This window comes from Indicator indicator, chromosome 27 (assembly GCF_027791375.1).
Source record: "Indicator indicator isolate 239-I01 chromosome 27, UM_Iind_1.1, whole genome shotgun sequence".
NCBI classification, from domain to species: Eukaryota; Metazoa; Chordata; class Aves; order Piciformes; family Indicatoridae; genus Indicator; species Indicator indicator.
In genome coordinates this window covers 12,759,294-12,782,916 of record NC_072036.1, presented here as the reverse complement: position 1 = coordinate 12,782,916, position 23,623 = coordinate 12,759,294, and the positions used below count along the sequence as shown (strand labels likewise).

General features: G+C 39.4%; 1 protein-coding gene across 1 annotated transcript in view; it reads left to right on the top strand.

Annotated features, from left to right (window-relative positions):
* Nucleotides 1-23,623, top strand: part of GRIK2 (glutamate ionotropic receptor kainate type subunit 2) — a 196,171-nt gene that overhangs the window by 164,864 nt on the left and 7,684 nt on the right. Inside the window, exons 14-15 of the mRNA XM_054393052.1 lie at nt 5,962-6,187; nt 15,587-15,837. Coding sequence (XP_054249027.1) covers nt 5,962-6,187; nt 15,587-15,837 — 477 coding nt within the window. The remainder of the gene's footprint in view (nt 1-5,961; nt 6,188-15,586; nt 15,838-23,623) is intronic.

Below are 23,623 nucleotides of genomic sequence, written 5' to 3'. Positions count from 1 at the left end.
CCAACAGCCCTGCAGTCAACAAGGACATCTTCAGCTCGAGCAGGTTGCTCAGAACCCCATCGTGCCTGATTCCTGTAGCTCACCCTGATATTCATAATTATTTGCATCTACTGCTGTTTAGCTCTGAAGTCCCACTAATGCTTCATCATTTGTCCACTTCAGAAACACTGAGCAGTTGGAGGAAGCAGAACCTCTTCTCACGAATTCAGATTCACATTAAGACCATAGAGAGCTGGATCAGTGCACACAGATACAATTACAGAAACAAGAAATGCATAGCACAACAAATGCCTCATCAGTAACTGTTGGATATTGGAGCAGTAGCAATCAGCCTTTCTGAATTTCCATTTGGTGACTGATCAGGAAAGCAAGCAGTCTGTTTATGCTTATTTCCAATTTCTTTTTGTTTATGGAAGTGTTCAAACTCTTTCAGAGAGCCTAATCTTTGAATTCCCCTGTATTTACAGGGCTTGAAGACAATGACAGCTTCTAAAACATTCTTTACCTTAGGCTGTTGGTTTGTTCTCTCAGCCTTAAGCTTGTCATACCCTGATTTGAAATGGATTCAATTAATTAACTTTGTTTAGCTCTCTATTAATGGTACTAATCCTCTGTGGCCTAAAATACTGGAGACATATCCCAAATGTGTTGGAAGTGCTCTCAGCTGTAAGAGGATCATCTATAATATTTGCTTCACCTCCATTTGACATCCAACCTTCTTGTGTTTAGAAAAACATCTCTGGAGAGGGGTTAGTGCTTTTGCTGTTATAAGAACATCAGAAATGCATCTTCTAGCTTATGTCACAGCTATGGAGATTTAGGCCACGTGTCAGAACAAATTGCCAAACTTAAGAAAAAAACAGTTAAGGAATGAATGAAATGAATGTATTATATGAACATATCAGCTTGGATTGGCACCCTGCTGTTCAGAATTCCCAAGGGATCATGTCTAAAAGAATTGAAGTGAGTCTACCTGAGTTTCAAAGGACTGGAAGGTGACAAAAGACAGGCAAACAGGTTTCCCTGGCTAAGAATGGGCTTGCCTTTGGCTTGATGTATAAACTACCTGAATTCACAATATTTTTAGAGCTTGTTCTATTTGGTTGGGTTTTGTTCATTTGTGGGTTTTGTTTTTGTTTTTGTTTTTTGTTTTTGTGTGTGTGTGTGTTTGTTTTCCCAAACAGGAGATTCTATGTTTTGTTGTTTTGTTTTCTTGAAATTGCTCAGTGTCAAAACCTGAAGAGTCTCCAGTAGTACTCATTACTGTGTGTAATGTCATGCTGGCAAAGAATCATAGAAATCAGTGAAAATTCAAAGCTGAGAGGGACTTCTGGAGATCATTTCCTCTGGCTGGGAGGGATCTGCTGTCCTAACGGAAAGCAAAGCCTTAGATTAGCTTATTCCAGACTGGTAAGCGGTCACAAGTATTTCCAGTGAGCTGATTCCACTAACTCTTTGGGTTACCTGGTCCAACACTGAGTAGTTATCATGGTAAAGAATTTTTTTTCTTATATTCACATGGAATTTCCCTTTAGCAGCTCAAGGCATTGCCTCTTTTCCTATCACTATGCATCTTAATGAAGAGAGTATCTTCAACATCTCTCTAACCTTTTCTTGAGATAATGGAAGGACATGATTAGGTCCTGTGTAATCCTTACCATTCCCATCAATCTTTCCTTGTACAACAAGATCTCCAAGCCTCTGATCACCTTGGTGGACACTTTCCAGTTCTAACATCTCCCTAGAACTTGGATGACCAAAGCTGGACACAGTGTTCCAGGTATGGCTTGACAAGTGCCAAGTACTGTGGATTAATCACATCCCTTACTCTGCTGGCTGTAGCCCTGCTGATGAATCAGTTTGCATTCCTGCTGCATGGGCAGGTTGCTCAGCTTGCTGTCCTCTTAGATCCATAAGTCCCCTTCAGCCAAGACACACTCCTGCCAGTATGGAGGCTTGGGATTGCTTTCTCCGCAAACAGACTTTGCATTTATATTTGTTAAACCTCATGCAATTCCTTTCACATGAATTTTCCAGTCTCTTCATGTCTCTCTTCCAGTGTGGTCTAAGCCTCCTCCCAGTTTGGTGTCATCCACAAGCTTAGTGAGGGGTTTTCAATCCCATTTTCCAAGCTGTTTATAAACATATTGAATAGTATCAGGTCTAAGACTGACCCTGAGGCATACGCTTATGACAAGATGTCAATCATCAACCATTTTCTCCACCTGTAGATGCTCCAATTTGCCCAATCCATACCAAGGATGTTGTGTTGTGAGAAACAATATTAGACACCTTGCTAAGGCTCATACGGATGAGCATTGTGAATGCACTTTTCATGTGTTATTCTTTTCTGTCAGTGCAAACTCTTCAGTGATAAGCTTGGTGAAGTAACTCAGAAGTGGCATTTTGCAGCCTGTGTGTTACAAAAGGTCAGAATAAAATGTACAGAATTGCTCCTTTGGCCTTAAAAATATCTGAGAATCAAAGGAACTTTAAGAAATGTGACCTGTGCCCACTGGGAATGCTCAGGGAGTCAGGAGTCACAGAGATGTTATAGGCAGTGTCTCCAGTGGAAATAGGTGGTGGATTGGGGCTCTGAGAGTTGTCTTTTTATTTGGATGTGAAGATTGACATAAGGATCTTTATGTGGTGGAGAGTGCTGTCAGAAAGTAGGCGAGAACTGGGTGTCTGACTTTTTAGGAACTTATTTTTTTTCTTAATGTAATCGGAATTCCCTTTAATCTTTCCTTTGTTATTACTGCCTCTTTTGTTTCAGTATTGCATGGGTAACAGCAAAGCTGAGACACTGTCTGTGACACCCAAATGCTTTTAGAAGCCAGGAAAGAAATCAGATACTATCATTAAAATAAAAATCTCCATTAGTAGATCTGTAATTTCCTCTTTGTAGAAAATGTCAGATTTTTTTTTTCTTTTTTGCTGTGCATTTATCCAGTCTTGTCTCAGATCATGAGGTCTGCTTTCCTGTCCTTTTATCCTTGTTTGCTCTCACATTCATTCAACATCCTGATATTTTTCTAACCTTACAGGCCGGAGTCTCACTGCTGAGATATTTGACTTTCCCAGACGGTGCTTCAGGACAGAGCAGTAAACACCACATTACTAATGATGATTCCTTCTGGTTTCATCCCCACATTTGTACATAGCATCACACTAACTCAGAGCTGTTGCCACGCTGCCTTTTGTGATCCCTGACAAGCATAATTATATTCCAATGATCTTTAATTTATGGATGCTGAGTATGTCACTGGCAGTGTCCTCTGAATGTCATTCTGTGAGCTACCATTTTATACACCAAGAAGATGCCTTTACTGATTTGCTTTACCTTCTCATTTCCATTTTCCCCAATTAGTTCTCTATTTATTTAAATTCCAGACAAATTCAAATGTTAGAAAGCACAGGCAGCTTTCCTACTACTCTGCATTGTCTTCAGCATTACTGAGGGAGCACAAGCATGATAAATCATGTCACCACATGTTATCTTATACAGACATCACTTCTGGTTGATTTCCAGTTAGGCTGAATTTCCAGACAGTGGTTTGCAGTTAGGTGAAACAATATGGTGAACTAATCCAGGTAAAATAGTGCACTTTGTTGGTGGAGTGTGGGATTTGATAACCAAACTGACTTGCACGCAGTGAGAGAAGATGGAGACGTAATGTAAATTGCAGCATTTGCTTCTATCAGTGTGAGTGACACAGTGATAACCATGAGGAGCAATATGTACGCATTGGAGTGGCACTCTCTTCAGTTCAATGTCAAATAGGCTCCTGATACTTTTGATTGTTCTGGCTTGATTTTAGTTGTGTGAGTCTGCTGAGCTTTTTGCCAAGAGCAGAGGGAAACCATTTGTGATTTTATTTTCCTGAATCCAATGTTGTGTTGTTGTTTTTTCATTTTTGTTTTCAGATGAAACAGTCTCTGCTGTGCATAAAACCACCCCCCAAACCTGCACTATGCACATTTGTTTGGTAAGAAATTCCAGATGCTGGTTGGAATGTAGAGGTCAGAAGCAGATGGGCTGTTTTCCTTGGCATCGTTTTGATTCTCACTTGTAGCTTTTAGCTGTGGAAGAAAGCAGTGCTAGAGACACTGTAGTGTTCTGCCTTGATGAGAAAACTGACATATCACTGTGCACCTTTGTTAGCCTGGCAGTGCTGAGCCATGTGCACTGATAGATTTTGTGTTACCTTCTACAGTCATCCTGTACAGACTGTTTATTTTTTGGTGTAATTATTCCTGCATGCAAGTTATCTTGTGCAGGAGCTTCCTCTGATTTATTTTTGTCTTTCGGTGGCCTTTGTTCCTTCCTTTTCAATAGTATCTGTGTCTTCATCCTAGCTGATTAAATCAGCCATCACAGGATAAGCACTCTGTCCTTTAGAGGATGGTGTATTTTTTGACAAGCTCTAATGCTTCAGTAGAGAGCAACAATTTCCCTTGCTAACATGTTTTCATCCTGGAATCTATATTTTTTTTTTTCCTTTTAGCAGAAATATAGAAATGTTCATCCATTACAGTTAATTCTTTGTTTTCTGTTATAGCTCATTTGGCTTTTGCTGTTATTTTTTTTCCCCTCTCAACATGCATCAGCAATTTGTATGTAACAGTTTACTGAACCTGTTTTCTCTGCAACTGTTTATATTGCTCAGATTATTTATAGGGACTGAAATATTTGTTTTATGTACTGGGCTGAAGTAAATGCAGGTTCTTTGTAAAATGTTTCCAGGAAAACATTATTGAATTTGAAAAACATAGGTTTTACATCCTTTATGTATATTATTTAATAATTTAGATTCCTACAGAGCTGGTGTGCAATGCTCAAAGGATGTTATGCTGGGGCACTTTGAGGGTCCCTTCCAACCTGATGCAATCTATGAACCTGTGTAAATGCTTGCAAGTATTATCTGACTTTCAAAACAAACCCTATGAGAAACCATATCTGTTGGTTTTCTCTATTTTTTTTGTGCTCATAGTGTTTTCTGAAGAGAATTGGTTTCCCCTTTCACTGCTATTAAACCCCTTTGCAATCAGGCACAGACTATGTTCAGTATAGTGACAAATATGTTCATGCAGAGTCCTAAAAGTCTTCAGATTTGTCAGCACTGGCACTAGAGTTAGCTCAAATGCTTGATTTGCAAAGTCCCCAGGCAGAGTGAAGTAACTCTTGGACTGTATCTCAGCAGGGGGATAAAGTCATCTTTTCTTCTAAATAAATGTTCTTTTTACTCTGTATACGTTGCTAATTCTCCTCCAGGGCAGAGTTTATGGCTGACAGTCAGCTGAACTCCGGAAAGGTTTGGAGTGTGTCAATCTTTGTTTAGTATCTCCACCAGAGCTGACAGCAGAGCTATGTTGAAGACTGACATTCAAAGATGAAAGACTCCTTCCAAAAACTCAGTTGTTTTTTGGTTGTTTTTTTTTTCCTAGTTCTCAAGCTAGATTTTATTTATTAGGCAAAATGAAACATTGCTGAAGGTTTTCTGACACAGCTTGAGTTTGAAGCATTGTTAAACAGATGGGGCTAATACTGCACAACTGAACACCACACAGCCTGCTCTTTACCTCGAGGGTGATGGAATACTGCAACAGGTTGCCCAGGGAGGTAGTTGCACCAGGGGGGGGCTTAGGTTGGATACTAGGAAACATTTCTCTGCTGCAGGAGTGGTCAGGCACTGGAAAAGGCTGCCCGGGGAGGTGATGGAAGCCCAATCCCTGGAGACATTCAGTATCAGACTGGATGTGGCCCTGGGCAGCCTGATCTAGTTGGAGGTGCCCACACTGACTGCAAGGGATAGGACAAGATGAACTTTGAGGGTCCCTCCTAACCCAGGGCAGTCTGTGAATCCATGTACAACACGGTGAGAGAGCGCCGTGCAAACACAATTTGCTCTCACTCTTGTGAAGGTCTCCTTCGTGTTACAGCTAATGTTTTTCTTTCAGAAATCCAAAATCTCCACTTACGACAAGATGTGGGCCTTCATGAGTAGCAGGAGGCAGTCAGTGCTTGTCAAAAGCAATGAAGAAGGCATCCAGCGTGTGCTCACCTCCGATTATGCATTTTTAATGGAGTCCACAACCATCGAGTTTGTCACACAGCGGAACTGCAACCTGACGCAGATCGGGGGCCTGATAGACTCGAAAGGTTACGGCGTGGGCACTCCCATGGGTAGGTGATATGTCAAACCTTTGTTCTCTCTTCATTAATCTTTGGTGCTGCAGTAGCATAGCAAAGCTCCACTATACTGCTGCTTTCTCTACACTGCTAACATCTTTTCTTTCCCCCTTCCTCATTCATTTTCCCACCTAGTGAAAATTTCGTGTCTTTTATCAAGACACCTTTACATCAATTACCTTTACAGATTTTATTGACATTTTTAAACAGAAAAAGGAAAAAGTTGCTTCATGAAAAATGAGGTTTCATGTGGTGTGCTTCTCTGCCACGTGTTCAATGACAATACTAAAACTTTTCACACTTTGTTTCATTTAAAAAAGGATTTTTCATGTGTTGATCTCTCTCTTCAGAGGAAATGAGGTGCCAGTAGTACAAAGCTTGCATTAGCAAATGGGGATAATGCCTCTGTACTAGGAGGGTTAATCTGTGAGATTCTTAAAAAGAGGAGGAAATATTCCATAACATGCTGTGTATGACCCTCACTCAAAATAAGTACTGAATTAACCTTGTGGAATACAATTTTGCAGAGCAATTCCATTCCTGTAAATATTTTCTAATTCAGATGGGTTTTTTTGACATGGTACAAAATTTTAGTTGCAAGATTAGGAGCCAACTCCAGGCATTGGTCTGGCTGCTGGAATCCACAGGAGGGGAGTCAGCAAGCAATGAGGTGCTGAGTTCCTGCTGACTGCAGGGATTTTGAAGAGCATAAGCTTTAGATTTCAATAGGTGAGAATATAGAAATCAATGCCATATAAAGATTCTGTCAGTGCTACATAGTGATCCTGCTTAATATTGTAGGATTGTTCTACTGGCTTCTTTGCAAGACCAATATTTATTTTGACTTTATTTTTAGGAAGAATTAATAGTTTTGTGATTGATTTATTCCATGATTTTACTTTCCATCTGGCTTGGGTAGATTTATTTTCATTGAATTGCAAGTTTCTTTGTTGCTGAACTTTGAGTACATAAATGGCTGACAGTTATATGTGTCAAGCAGATCTACTGAGCATGCACCTTTCAGATGGTCTCCATTTATGTGGCAACTCAGGACCATCCTGTACATGCCAAACTCTATATGTGTGGAGATTCATGCAAAGTGATGCTTCTGACATTTTGAAAATGAAAATTGGTAGGTGTAAGTAACCGTAAAACGTTGCATATGTTTCTTCTGACTCCTAAGAAATACAAACTAGAAAGTGGTGCTTGAGAGAGAGAGTGCAGATAAGAAATTCCTTCACTGTTTCTCTGGGCTTGTTGAGCTGTGGAAAGTTAGAGAAGTGGATTAAGAGGTGGCTTAAACTGTATAGCAGCAATGTTCCTGCAATATCTGATAATGGTGAGGTGAAAAATAGCTGGAGAGAAAGGTGAAATATATTTTCCTTTTATCATTTCTTCCTGTACAGTTATTACAAGAAAATAAATTGTGCTGTTAGTATCAATATCTCAGTTGCAAAGCATAGGGAGCTGAATTTGTTCCATGGCTCATCTCTTCTGCTAGTTTTGACTTACTTTTCTCTTTGCTGTGATCAAGCTATGATTTTTCCTACTAGAACATATGCCTATTTGTATTCTTGATCTTTCCATACTGATGATTATCAAGATGCCCCTCCCAAAATGCTGTAAAGGGTTTGAGGCTCAGATATTTCATATTTGTTAACTTAAAAATTGTTTAAAACCCAGAAATGTGCACTCCTGCAACTGTCTAGAGACTCTTCACTGCACATGGAGTTAAAATACAGCTCTCAGAATAGGAATGAAAGTGTAATTTGGGGTTAACATACTGAATGGATTAAGCTACCAACATTCCCTTGCCAAGCTGTCTTGCAGAACTACCCATTACACAAAGCTGCAATCATTTGCAGCCCTAAAACAGATTCGAGCATCAAAATTTATTCCTGCAAGTGCATAAACTCTCTCTGCACAGTGTATGTTTATATATGCACAATAGAAACCTGGCAGCTACTGTGATACAAACAAGTTACACCTCCCACGTCAAAAGAGAAAAGTCCATGAATAAAATAAACTGCCTTGCAGCACAGCTGCCTTGGCTGCAGAGTCCAGCTAGCAGTTGACTCACTTCAATCCAGAGGAAGAAGCAGAACTTCAAGGCTCTCCTGTTCTAGTGATCCAGAGGTGCCTTTCTTTTTTTATTGAAGATCTCTTCTCTGTAAATTCTACTGAGAGCAAATAAAATGCCTTTGTTTACAAACACCTTTATCTCTTAGAGAGAGGCAAAAAAAAAAACAAAACCAAAAAAAAGGCTTTTTCACAGTACATTGCTCCTAGAGATGCTCAAGGTTTTGCCCACTTCACCTATGGCTTCCAAAAAGGCTGCTTTGATGTGTGAGCTCACTTGCACAATCCAGTTAATGTTCTTATGAATGAGGCACTCAGATCTTTTAGTTTTGGTAAATCAGAGCCAGGAGTGGGGTTGATTTTTATTTAGTAATTTATCTATGTATCTATTTATTTAGGATTTGTCAGCTGTGTGGCACGTAATGAAAATGTTGTTTGCAGTGCCCATGTTTTAAAGGCAGCAACGTTTGTATAATTTCATCAGATACAGACTCTAGAAAGAGTATTTCACACTCCACTCATATAAATTAAAGGTTTCACTGCAGAAAGAGAAAGATTTCAGGCAATAATTTATGGTCTACTCTTTCATATCTTCTCCAGGAATGTGACTTCATGAATTATTTATATTTATCTAAGCCACTATTAACTGCAATACAATAACATTCTTCCTACACCAGTGATAGGCTGCTGGATCAAATTGAATTCAAACAAATAATTTAATCGGGAAATGTATACCACTTAATTATCAATGTTGTATCCAATAACACTGTAGAGGTTCAACTGATTTATAGTAACCATTCTGCCTCTAGGGAGTGACGTAGAAAAAATAATGTTCACAGAAGAAGTTTTTCTTTTATACTATCAAAATTTTATAAGTGATCTGATTGTGTTATTTTCCAAAAGGATTTCACTACCTGCCACTATTTGTTTCCAAATATAGGAAAAAAATAATAATAAATGAAGGCACAATGGGGAATGTAAATTACTTAAGAACAAAAGCTTTTAATAGGGGCTTGTTGTTTCAAAGATTAAACTCTAATGCAGTAAAAATACAAATAAATTACTCTGGTTTCCTAAATATGTAATAAAAGTGAAAAAAATATATCATGGAGATGATCTCAAAACAGTCTTAGCTCTCCTCTTAGAACTAATTTAGTTTCCCCTCCTTGCTGCATTTATCATTCCAGGGATTTGCAGCCTGAAAATTAGTTAATTATTAATTTAATCCCCAAAATTATTATCAGTGCATTTGGTTAACATAATTGAAACCAAAACACAGAAGAGTTTGGGAGTTTAAGATGATGAAAATATAGTCCTGGATTTCCTCTGTAAAATATTAAACCCCACAGGCAACAGTGGTTTCATGGCTTTTAATTTAATTGTGGTTGAGCTTTCAGGCTCTGCAGCTATTCCTTGTTCATATTGTGTGGCATGCTGAGGATATCTGAGCTATTCTTGTCTGTTACCTGTTGTAAAGTAGCTTTCCTGGAGAAAAATTTCCTATCTTGCAGTCTGCCTATGTGGAAACTGTGTATTTTATGTGTATTTGATGTGCGTGTGTGTATATATATATATATATTTATTTTTTTTTTAATATATAAATATTAGCTGTTCTTAGGTAATTTCAACCAGAGGTGTAATGAGTATGTGGCAGTTTTTGCACTCTGAACTTCCATGCTGAAAGTAGAAATATTGTCCCTTGCCTACAGTCTTTAATATCCAAAGCTCTACTACTACTGCTACTACTGCTAATAATTCTAAGTAATTATTTGGTTTTATTGTTAAGATTATTTAGTTCTCTTGAACCTACTTTTTACCTGCAGAGAACACAAATGACGTGATACAAGTATGTTTTCACTACATGATAGGAGTATTTTTTTACCAGTCCTCTGAGATGATACACATGAAAAAATCAAGTCACTATGGGAATAAACAGGAAGCTGGGTACCAACACAGGAGGCCTTTTCCTTCTGCTTGCCTGCATTTAATCTGCAATCCTCCATACGATTTGAGTTCTAACATTCATCACTTATACATGCACAAAAGTGCTGAGCTTCAGCTCTGTGACTACAACAAATTAATACATTTATCTTCATTAGTTGGACATGATGCACACACACACACAAAAATGGGTGAAAAAATTATTAATTATTTATTTTTATGCAAGTCAAACTATGTATTGAAACTAATCTGAGAATTTCAACTGCTCGAGCAGGCAATTTGCTGTTGCTGAATTATCAGAATGTGTGCCTGAAGTATTTGATGAAAGAAGTGAGTTTGAGTTCCCTCACCCTTTCCAACCCATTCTATGATTCTAGATAAAGGAGTAGCTTAGACTGCTGTAAACATCTGCTGGGGATTTTCCATTGTAGTCACTCCAACCTAATGAATACTTAATGATGATACATCTAATATCACAATGTGATAATCAGAACATAGCATGAAGTGTTGGGGTTAGCAATCAGTGTCAGGAAACACTGATCTTGTTTCATCTGATAAATATTTGCTCCTGATATATCCTTTGGAGAACAATGGGAAAGTTCAAAGTTCTGTATTTAATCAGAAAGACAAGAATGGGAAAGCTAATGTATAAGCACCACAGCTAAATTAAAGTTGCAAGTATTTTTCCATATTAGACCTTCCACTTTATCCATTCCCAATATTGTCCACCATGTGGAATATTTAACTTTGAAAAGGGCTTCTTTCTGCCCCAAAGTCTCAAATTCCATGAGCTAAATGTCCATAAGGAAGTAGGATAGCTGATAGAGGAGCAAGAAGTATACTTTGGATTAATATTTATACCTATCTCATGTTGTAATGAATGAAACATAAATAGGAAATTTATATCAATGTTCCTTGTCTCTTGGGGTGGCAAACCCAAGATTTTCACACTTTCCTACATGTGTGTCCACTCAGAGGTTGTTCATACAGCAGTGGTTTTGAGTAGATTTGGGAAGTGGATTTAAACTCTGTGTGTCTGAGATGCTTTGCTATGAATTCATACATCCCTTAGAGCTGAGAAAGCTTCAATGTCTGATGGTTTCATAAACACAAAACACCACATTTGCTGAGAGGCACAGAGCTAAGAACAGGAGAGCAATTCCCCTACCATCCCAAAGAGAGTCTGTTACCAAAGCTACATTTACAAGCCCCAGCCATCTCCTGGGGCAATGTAATCAGCTCAGGTTTGTTCTATGCTCTTAAAAAACCCACACCTGGCCAGTTGTTAATTCTTATGCAAGTGACTAATTTTGCTACTGAGAACATTTTTTATTCCATAGCTTTGCTTTACTTTCCTTTTTTTAAAAAAAAAATATTTTATTATTTAATCTCTTTTCCTAGTTTTTTATATTTTTATTGATGAGCCTTGCTGATTTACTTAGAGTTAAACTGAGATCCAGATTTTGGGATCAAGGAGGATCTGCTCCTCTGTCAAGTTTACAGGAACTGCTGCCTTTTCTTTTGATTTGTTGCTCTTCTCTTCACTGCAGGGTGTTGCTTGCTTCCTGTGATTGCCAAAGAATTTTAATCCACCAAATCCCCAGCTACAGCAGTGGCTTTACTCCATGACTGCCCTCAGTGATCTTTGCTTACATGAAAATGAGCTGATTTTGAAAGTGGAGCCAGGGGCTGGGAACTGAGAGAATCCCTCTTCTTTCTTCATGTGTTACTTGGAGACTTTTGAATTCACAGATAGGAAAAACAAACCAAGCTTATGCTGACCCTTCTCGCTGTTGATTCCCTCCCATCCCAATTAGAGAGGGTTAAGAGAGTCAGGCAGCAGAACTGGATGTGACTTTTAAAAGCGAAAAATCTTCAGTGGAGCTGAAGGAGGTGCTTCTCCTACACCCAGTGCCCCTCAGCTGGCTCTTCCTTTTCCATGGCATGCTGTAACTGTGGCTGCCTTTATTTCTGAGTGCTGGATGCACTACAGATTCCTGGAAGGTGTTTCAGGCCCTGGGATGCATGAGGCTATGGAAAGCATCTTTCTGCAGGAGGTAGTTTTCCTGTGGTTCCTCATAGTCTAAACAACTACTCCCATCCTGGTTCTGTCCTACCTATGGCTCCCTGACACTTGGGAAGAAACTGAACTCCATGTAGTATCCCCAGTTGTGCCCTAGCAAGATGGTATGAAGCTGTATGACTTTGGCACCTGCATGTAGAAGAGAGTTCTGTAGGGCCCAGTATGCTCCAGCTCCTTTTGCATTTGATGGAATGAGTAAAACAGACTGAGAGAAACCAGGCAGGAGATTCTACTGAGTTATAATCTAGTGGGAAGCTCTTTCAAGAGCAGCCAGATCAGCAGGATTTCAGCACACTAATCTGCATGCAGTGAAATCTCAATATAAAAAGCTTATGTGTTCATAATTTAGGATTAAACATATCGTTATGTGCATGAATCTTCATATACTGAGACTTCAGGGCAGGAAACTTACCTACGTATAACTTACTATTTCTGAGACTTTGTTACCTTAGTTCTGTGCAGATGCTTCAGATGACATAATATTAGGCAAATCTTCATTTCTGTTTTAATTTTTCATAAGCAAGCAACTGCAAAGAGAAATTATTGCATCCCTCACTGGGCCTGAGGATCAAAGGAGGGCACTCTAGAGAAGGTCTTGAATGGAAGGTCTGTAACAGAAGGTCTTAAATAAGTTACTTGCTTTGTTACCTTAGTTTTTCCTGCTACAGTAGAAATACCAAAGGCTCTGCAAGCTGCCAACTTTACAACTATTTGTGCACAATTTAGCAGATCACCACCAGTGATACAAATCACCATTAACTGCATGCTTCCAATGCAATCCTCATCCACTTAACTCATTGCAGGTAGGATGAGCCTGTGCTTGATGGTTTCTGTCTACGAATTCTTCAGTGGACCCATTTGTGAAGTCCTTCAAATGGACTAGAACAGTGTGTGTACAAATTTGGTCCCTAGAATACATAAATAATACATGAAGAATGGTTGGGACTGTTCTATATTTAGACCCACAGAAAGTGTGGAAAGGAAATGTAAATCAATCTAATTAGAAAGCAGGCTGTCAGAGCAGAAGGTAGCTTAAACTGGGTCCAAGATTATTTCTCAGAATATGTTATTTAAGTTGTTGTTAAATATTTATAGGCAGTGTAACACTGAAAATATCCTTGGAAGATTACAGGATGCTCTTACACTTCCCCATGCTCTTGTGGACTGATCCCTTTCTCTCTTCCATTTGACTGAAGAAAGGTGTCAAGGATAGGGTTTGGCAGTGTTTGATCTTGGTCAAGATGGTCTGAAACTGTGTGACTTTGGCCCCTGCATGCAGAAGAGATTAGAAAAGACTTTGATTTCCTTTCTGCTTCCTGTAGAGTGCTGCGTAAGCAGTTGTTTAGCTCCTATTACAGGACATCATTCTTGCAAAGCCTAGATGATAAAACTCCAAGTGGTTGGAACTTGAGTACTTTGAGGCCAGCTTTTCCCTCTCCTATTCTGGAGTGGTTTATAATTAATGAGACTTTCTGTGTTTTACTCCCATGCTGGCACCATAACCTTTTGCTATTCACTTTATTCACGTCAATATGCAGGAAGAAATGGCAGAAAGAAAGGAACAGGTGGAAAGAAATTCCTAGAGATGTTTTCTAAGCGTATAAATTATCCTATCCATGGATATATGCTTGAATATCCTTCAGCTCCTTCATTGATCACAGTATAGGAAATAGTCAGAGGAGCAGAATCCCTCTAAAGGATGCTGAGGATTTTTTTAAAAGAAGTTACTAAACGAATGGAACTTAATTTTTATTACTCAGTTGAAGGACACACTGTGAAAATGGTAGCTAGTAAGTAAGGTTATTATGACAGAAAGGAGAAAAAGGAGGGATCTTTTGCAGAATTGTATTTATAGCAGATGAAAGAGGTGATGCCAACTACTCTTTTTTTTTTTTTTTCTTTTTTTCTTCCTGGGATTTCTTAACCACTGTAATGAAGAGTCTTTTGTTCCTATTTTCGAAGGAAGAGGAGAAAAATGATGGCTTTGTTCTCTCCTTAATCATTATACAAATCTGAACATAGAAAGCACTTCTAACTGATGTGTTTTACTCTCTAACATTCAGAAAGAAAAAGGCTTATTCATTGACATTGTTCATTAATTAATGTAGGTTTTCAAATGCTTGTTGAAAAGTCCTTATGCACTACATGAAGAAGAGGAGAGCAGATGACATACAAAGATTTGACACTCCCCTTTGAACCTCCCCTTGAAATATTGAAGTCTGCAAAAGCTCCAATATTATCATGTCATTTTCAAATGCTGAATTATGAGAGAGAAGTACAGTAATGTATGAGGCTTTACCTCCCTGTTATCCAAACACATGTAACCTTATCTTTCTGAATGAATTGCTACCCACTGCTGTTAATAACTCCTCTGCTTGGAAGGTATCTTAAGTGCCTGACAATCTATCACATAGAAACTGTTGTGGCTTGGTCCTGCAGCACAAATGGCTGTTTCTTCTTTTATTGAAGTAACAGCATAAAGTGTTCATTGCATATCAGACCTTGGATTAGCATTAGAGTAAAAATCAATGAAGCAACAATCTGTAGATTTATGTATGACTGAATCTACTGCATCATAATTAAAAGCCTGATGGGGGTGGACAGATGTTTGAGACACAGAATCACAGGATGTTAGGGGTTGGAAGGGACCTCCAAAGATCATTGAGTCCAACCCCCCTGCCAGAGCAGCATCACCTAGAATAGATCACACAGGAACACATCCAGGCCAGTCTTGAATAACTCCGGAGACGGAGACTCCTTAACCCCCCTAGGCAGCCTGTTCCAGAGTTCTGTCATCCTCACAGTGAAAAAATTCTTCCTTATGTTCACATGGAACTTCCTATTCTTCAACATCCACCATTGCCCCTTGTGCTGCCATTGGGCATCACCCAGCAGAGCCTGGCTCCATCCACTGGGCACTCACCCTGCACATCTTTATCAGCATGAATGAGGTCACTCCTCAGGCTCCTCTTCTCCAAGCTAAGGAGCCCCAGCTCCCTCAGTCTCTCCTCATAAAATGTTTCACCACGGGACTCAGTGTGATAGGATTTGTCCTGTCCATCTGAATACAGCTGGCCCAAGTTGTGTGCATATATATGTATATGTCTGTGCCCATGTGGCTTTGTGTTTATGTGACCAGCATGACCATGATGAGATGTAAAGTGTCCTTTTGATAGATGTTCTGGTTCTAGAGGTTTTTCTTGTGATGTTATATTGCATTTTATTCTTACCAAGAATAACTTTCCTTAACATACTCCCCGTGTGGTATGTGTTCCTTGTGGTCTCTTTAGGTTCTCCATACAGAGACAAGATCACTATAGCAATTCTTCAGCTGCAAGAGGAGGGCAAGCTCCACATGATGAAAGAGAAATGGTGGAGAGGCAATGGCTGCCCTGAGGAGGAGAGCAAAGAGGCCAGTGCTCTGGGAGTCCAGAACATCGGAGGGATTTTCATCGTGCTGGCAGCAGGATTGGTGCTTTCTGTCTTTGTGGCAGTGGGGGAGTTCTTGTACAAATCAAAAAAAAATGCCCAGTTAGAAAAGGTAAATATTGTCTTTTCCTACTTGCTTTTCTCTCTGTGACCTATTTGCATAATGCTTTAAGCACCTGGTAGTGAAATGTAGGTGATGCCTACAGAGTGTCTGTTGTGTAGTACACTGCTTGTACAGCAACGGATCGCAGCAAAGCACCCAAGGGTTGACGTTCACAACTTTTAATTTCTCTTCAATGTGTTTAATTGTAGCCAGATTTCAGGACAAGTGACTATTTCTCCTCTTATTCAAGCCTGAGAAAAGACAGCTTTTTACTCCTGGAAGTTCACTGCAGTTAATTTTATGGAGGAAGAAGAAATCCGAAACTGTTATGGGCAACAAAATAATCTTCTCCTTTTCAAACAAACTGTCTGTAGCTCAAAGTCCAATCCTTAAAGAATGTCTCTTCAGAAATGTTCTTTACAGAAATTTATACTGGCAGAGTTGTTCTGGTAGCATCTGGAAAAGATGACATCAGCATTAGTTTGGTTTTTTTTGGGTGGATTTATTCCTGATGTGATGTCTTGGAATTTCAAACTGACTTGGTTTTGAAATTCTAGTGTTCATTTGTTCTCTACTTCAATTTATGCAACCACAGCACTCTGGTAGTGCCAACACACTAGGAAAACCTGGGGAAATGCTTAAATTATCATTTTTACATAATAAATACATCTTTTATATGTATTTATATATATGTGTGTGTGTGCTCTGTTTAAACCTCAGCTCAAGCTCCAAATTTTATTGAGATGGCAAATTCTGAATTTTTAAAAGGTGAGGAAAAAAACTGTTGGATTTTCCTAGACCTTGTCAATCCTTCTCTTCCTTTTGAGGAATTTGTGACTTATGGCAATTTCTATATTCCTACTTAGGATTTTCATTTAATAATTTGGCAATTGTCCATGCTCAATGCAGGGGAGGTTGGCCTAGATGAACTTTGGAGGTCCCTTCCAACCCAACCCAACTCCCATCCTATGATTGAATCAGCAGGAAATTCAGCAGTTTCTCTTTCCATTGGTATTTTTCCAGATGCTACTGGTGAATTTTTGTAACTTGAATTATTACTCAGCAAACTTGCAAGTTGTTTTCACTTCTTTGGAGGCAACCTTTTGATATGCAAGTGTCTTGTTATAAATATATTGTTAAAGAAGTTTGGTTCCCCCCCAATACAGAGAATGGCAGTGTGAGGTTACAAGGTGCTGAGCACAGCTTGACTGTGGGTACATTGCTGAAATTGTTAAAGGACCATTTAGATCCTCCTCTTTATGATCCTACAAGCTGGTTCCTTTCTGTCAACCTACTGTTGAAATGTTGTGTTTCTGAAATGAATTTGGGAGGAAAGAGAGACCACTCACTTAGGTAACTCGTGTCAATATTGGTTCTGTCTGTTCTTAAGGTGGATGTGGATTTTGTGCAGGCACCAGCATGCTTTGGTTTCTCTTCTCTGCATTTTCAACAAGCATTCCCTTAGAAAAATAGAACTGTTTTATCTTGTGACATGAGTTCAGTATTTTGCAGGGTGTGAATCCATAGCTGATGTAAAATCACAGCAGGTTGGAAGGTGTTTGAGGAGCAGAGAGAAACTTCTTGTTTCTCCAAGCCCTGAGTTTTCATGGTGGGTTTGGTTGTGGTTTTGGTGTGGTTTTTTTGTTTGTTTGTTGGGGTGGGGTTTTGGGGGGGTTGGGGTTTTTGGTGGTGTTTGGTTTGGTTTTTGCTAGTGTGGGTTGGTTGGTTGGTTTGTTTTCTGAGGTGAAATGTTTCTTTATTTGCCCTTTTAAAAAAAATATTTTTAATTTCTCTTTGTTAGTGATGTTTGAGATGACAATGGCTGGAGGTATCTGACCTTTTAACAGTGCTTGTACCTGAAAGAGAAAGGCCTCATCATCACTTATTCAGATCTTGAGTTAGGAATGAATCTGAAGCAGTGGAAAGAATCAGACCTCTCTCTCATTTTCTTCCTTCTGGCTGGCAATCTCTTACCTTCCCCTCTACACCCACTTTCCCTCATGGCAGGAGACCACTAAAATTTCAGTAGAACTTTACTTATGAAACAAATTTAACAGGAATATGATGCCAGCATCCCTACACATGGCCTATGCCACTCTTTCCCCAGCACCCACACACCTTCAGTGAATGTCTTCTGCCATCCTCTCCCAATGCAGCAGATCCCCTTTGCCTAGGAGAGGAGTAGCAGCAGCCAAAGGGCAGATAAGCAGTGCTGTCATATTTCTCCACTCCTTGTATCTCCTCTGCTGGGATGAGTAAGCCATGCAAGTAGGGCTGCCTTGACCATCCCACCAGGAGAGAAGAGGCACCTAGTTTTGGTGACCTAGTTTCATCCCTTGAGTATCTTCTGGCTTTTCTATGATGCATTTGGAAACAGGGAAGATCGAAGGTCATATTAACAACTGAGGAAACAAAGGGATCAGAGGTATGGAGGATCCTGGGATATAAATGGGTGCATAAAAGTGTCTGCTTTTAATGGGGAGGCACTGCAGGATTCAAGTGCATCACCCAGATATGTTTTTGCAGCATTTTTGATGTCATCCTGCTCTTCTAGTACACACAGAGAGATGTTGGCTGGTGTGAACCTAGATAAGGGAGAGAAATCTTGAACTCCTTTGAGCAAAATTGTGCTATTTTGTAAAAAACCTGTTACATCTTGTCACCAGAGTAGTGCAGAGCATCCATGTGCCTGATGTGCTCAAGAATCCAAAGGAAACACGTGACACTACCCCTAGTCTTTCTGTGAAACAGATGAATTCATGCCACCACAACACTTCCCAGGCACTTTCCTCTGTTACTGACACTTTTCAAAAGCAAAGCTAAGCCTGGATGTTATCACAGTTAGAACACCACTGACACTTCCTATGGCTAGTTTGAAAAATGGGTGTCCTCCCTCATTTACTAAATGTTTTCTAGAAGAGGCAGATCTGATGGCTGTGAAGAGAACAATACCTCATTCGATTCTGCTATCATTTATAGCCTTTCAAACTTCATTAAGCCACCAGCAGGTCAGAACTAGGTCCCCTTGTGAAAAGACAGCAGATAATAAATTTTATTGCTTTTTGAACTGTTAAATACTTCAAATTATATGAAATGAGACCCACACCAGCCTGCTATAAGTGGTTGTCTGGGGGAGATGAGATCTGGTCATGGACTTGCTGTCATGCAAAATACTGGTGAGTGAAGGGATCAAACCAGTTGCAATAGCCTCTCTGAAACAATTATTTCTTTATAATTGATTATAACAGCAATAGCTAAATTGATCCTGGGATGCAATTTACATATATTTCCCAACAAAGACAAAATCAATTGAACTTTCCACAGTAAATAATTCACTGCTCAGCCACACAACTGAGCTGAGAAAGATCAGTCTGGGTAGTTTGTGACATGAGGAATGAGCAGCTAGCAAGACTGGACTCAGCAAACCCCTCCCCAGCTGTCTGTGTTGCATCTGTTAAATACAAACCAGGGGTTCCTACTCACAGCTGCAGATTCTGTTGAACAAGAAATTCTGAATGCTGACCTGTGACCAGTACATGGGGCTCTCTTTGAAGATGGCATAAACTCAACCTGTTGACTTTTTGCCCCGAAATAAATTATGTACAAAAATTCCAAACGCCTTCTGCACCATGCAGAACCTGTGTGTGGGGTTTGATAATGGAAGGGAGAACAGGAATAGAATTTTCTGATCTTAGCTGGCTCCAAAATCCATGCAGTTATACTAACCCACAGAGACTTGAGGTTGTAGGAATATTTGATCTTAAGCTTCCTAGAAATTAAGTGTGGTTTTGCTGCGATTGCCAGTAATTCTGAATTTGCTGCCTACCTCAAACACACATTTGAGTGGTGTGATACCCTGGGGTGTATTTTGAGCTAAATCACCCCTCTGCTCCTACCTAACACGTAACAGCACTGATTTTTTTTCGGAGGAAGCGTTGGGAATGACAAGCATTGCCCTTGTCTGTGGCAGAATTTCATCATCCCACTTGGCACGGCAGGAACTGGTAGGAGGAGATGGGAGGCTGGAGGCTGTCCTGCACTCCCGCAGAGTAACCACACGATGGCGCCTTCCAATTTCGCAGAGGGAAACGAAACTGTTGGTTTTCCACGGGATTTACGTCGCGATGCTCACCTAATTGGCTCAAGTGCAGCCTCTCTAAAAAGTACTACAGGCCGAGCTCTATTCCTTCCTGTTGTTTATGATACCAACGTCTCCTTCTGTCATCTGCTTGGAAACGTGTTATCAAGCAGCCCTTTTTTTATCTTGACAATAAATGCTCAGTCATTTGCATTTTATAATTGCTTTTGCTGGTGAGTGACCTGCTCCTTGATTTTACAGGCACTCAGAGGGCAGTGAATAAGCAATGTTAGAAACAGAAGCCATTTAAAACAATTACTATATCCTTAGGTGGTTTGTTTTGCTATTTATTGATGTGCTTTCATCTCTTAATGGCTTTGTGTCCATTTCATACATTTAGTGTTGCACAGCTTATCATAAAGACCAGAGAAAACATTGACCTTGAAGACCATTAGGGTTTATTGTTATGGTGATGATTCTCAGTATGAGCATCTAGTGACCTGTCCTTTGTGGTTTTGGGGTTGGTCTTTGGGTTTTGTGGTGTTGGTTGGTTGGTGGGTTGGGTTTTTTTGCTCTGCATATTTTTTGGGGTTGTGCTTAGTGGGGTTTGTTTGTTTTGGTGGATTTTTGTTTGTTTTGGTTGTGGTTTGTGTTGTGTGGTTCTTTTGTTTGTTTTGGTGGATTTTTGGTTGGTTTGGTTGTGGTTTGTGTTGTGTGGTTCTTTTGTTTGTTTTGGTGGATTTTTGGTTGGTTTGGTTGTGGTTTGTGTTGTGTGGTTCTTTTGTTTGTTTTGGTGGATTTTTGGTTGGTTGGTTTGATTGTGGTTTGTGTTGTGTGGTTCTTTGGTGGATTTTTGTTGGTTTGGTTTGGTTGTGGTTTGTGTTGCGTGGTTCTTTTGTTTTGATGGCTTGGGTGTTGTTCATTTGTTTAGTTTATATTTTTTTATTAAAAAGGCTTCTCTGAGATGATTTCCATTCTGATACCACCTTCACACAGTGAGTAGATGCTACCATAAGTATTAACTATGCTGTAGAAACTACATGAGCAGTTCTAGTAACTTTAGGATGAAATTCAGATTCTTGCTGAAGGCAGCATCAAGAACACGTAGAACACTGCTCATGGTCACCCTTGCAGATGGTTGTCCTTTTACCTGCTCCAGCCATGGTTTCTTTGGAGAAAATGGTATTGGCTTGAAATGTTATCTTGAAACTTGGTTTTATTACTGTAGTGACCCACACCCTCCCCAAGAGGCAAGGAGGGTGAAAAGGCTGCCATGCAGTAACCACAGAGAGGTGACACCAGGTCCTGACTGTGCTTCTCTCAAATATGGTTGGACCATTCCTGATTTGTTTACATGAAGTTAATGTGATTGCTAACATGAGTTTATTTGCCAAGGTCATTCTGCAATCTGTTTGCAGCAGGGTAAATTTAATTCATTATGTCTTAAGATGCTTCTTTTTTCAAACTGGGGTCAGCAGAGTGCATTTTTGTAACATTTCCTATATGGAATGGTCTTACAGGAAGAAGTGAATCAGTAAATTGACTGTATCAGTACATATTGTGGATGTTTCTTTAGCAAGAGGGTATGTAGAAAGTCAGCATTTCCACCTTTGTTTAAATGATTATCTTAAAAACAGCACCAAACAAAATTGCCACAACATTTTCCTATGAAGAATGAAAAGATTCTTAGGGTCTTTTCTTATTTCACCAGAATATTTTAAGTTTTGGATTGTTTTTTTTTTTTTTTCCTCTCCAAACTTTGACTAAATTAGTGTTTTGTTAAAGCTATTTTCATTAATTTCTCCAAAACGCAGTTTTGTCATGGAGCTCAGAGAATATTTGGGACAGTGATTTAGAATAATTTTGGAACAACCCCAGACTAAATCCCAGCTTGGTGATTTTTCTTTTTCCTTTCCTGGGGGAGAATAGTTCAAAAGATTTTTAAAACTGAAAAACCTACTCCTCAGGCTACAATAAACAAAAGCATGTGGGCATTCTTGGTAAATCAAAGTCAGGGATTTGGGAGTTTTTACCCCAAATAACACTAACCCAGCCAGTGATGTAGCCTGTGCTGTCATGTCACAGTTTGTAATGGAGTAACCTCAGAGTTTTTGATGCTGGTTGGGAAAAGCAGCAGCAGCAGCTCACAGAAGGAAATGTTTTTCCCAACTTTAGGATGTTGTGTTCTGCAGACAATGCAGTTGGAGAACTGGGAACTTCCATCATCCTGTACTCCTTTGAGCACTGTTTGTGGATGTATAGACTAACGTGGATGTATAGGCTAATCTGTGTGTGTGTCAGTGTACAAACTACTTCAGGCTGAGGTATAATTAAATGTCCTCTTGGAAACCAGTTAAGTACATAGTAGAGGATATTTTTCTAATGGAACAGAAGGTTAACAAAAACCCCCAACAAAACACAAGCCCCCAGAAACAAAAATCAAACTCACAGAACTCCCTCACCTTTCACAGGGAAAAAAAAAAAAAATCCATGAGAAGATAAAAGTGGAGAAAGTGGAGGAAAAGCAATTTGCCTGACTGTAGCATTTTTAAAACCGTTTGCAAACAATAAAATGTTACAAACAAGATCTCTATTTTGATTTTTGATTGCAACTCAGCCAACACCTGTGTGGTGATGAAGATTGCTTCTGAGGTATTTTTAGTGTCTCAGTTTGCATCAGTCAAGAAGCAAAGAACAGAAAGTCCACAAGTGTGTGTAAAGGTGATCACTGCCCAGGGACAAATGTAGGAATGTCATGCAGGGGGCTCACTCTTGCTTCAGGGACACTCAGTTGAAGATCAGGGCTTAATTTACAGGTCTGAGCTATGCAATATTTTGTCTGACATGAATTTAAAGTTGTATAAAAATCTGTTTGGCTACTCCCATATGCTGTTTATTTTCTAGCAAGTATAGTTCACTGTCACTCATCAGTAGAAAGAACAACCATTCACATCATAAAATTATTGGCTCTTGAAAAAAATATTTCCTTGTTCTCAAGGGAGCAAAATGTCAGGTTATAGAAAAAGCCTCTCTCTAATAAGTTTTCATTGTCTTCCCCTAAATGTTGCTTGGACAAGTCTTGTGTTTTAATATCTTTTAATATATAAATATTCATTTGGCAGTTTGAATTAATCAGCTGTACTATAGCCAAGGGTAGTAACACCGAGAAGTTATTTCATTTGATTTAGTTTACTTGGGCTCTTGTGTTAGCCAACAATACAACAGGAAGCACTTCCAGCTGCCTTTCAGAACATATCCTAGACTGCAAGAGGAAACCATGGAATTCCAGAGAAACAGACACTGTTTTGCTATCCTGCAGTGCAATCTGACTATACTAGGTGGTGTTTCCAAAACAGCAGAAACCATTGGCATTAAATTAATACTCAGAGTCTCTCTCTGTGTTCAATATGATTTGAGACCATGCCAAATTTTGTCTTACATTTATACTATCACACTGAACTATAAAGCCAGCAGAAATGTTTACAGTGAGTGTTGTACAGTGGACTTTAGCTCAGCAAGCTGTTAAGCAAGCTGTTTAGGTACAGCTGAACTCAGGTAAGGCAGGTAGTGTTTATTTTCTAAGCTACCTCTGTAAGATGGACTCTTTTCAAATGAAGCTCTGTGATGTTCTAGACACTATTTTAATCCAAATGAATTCATACTCCCAAGGATTGATTACATACCATCATCATTTCCTTCCATCATGCCTGAAGATCA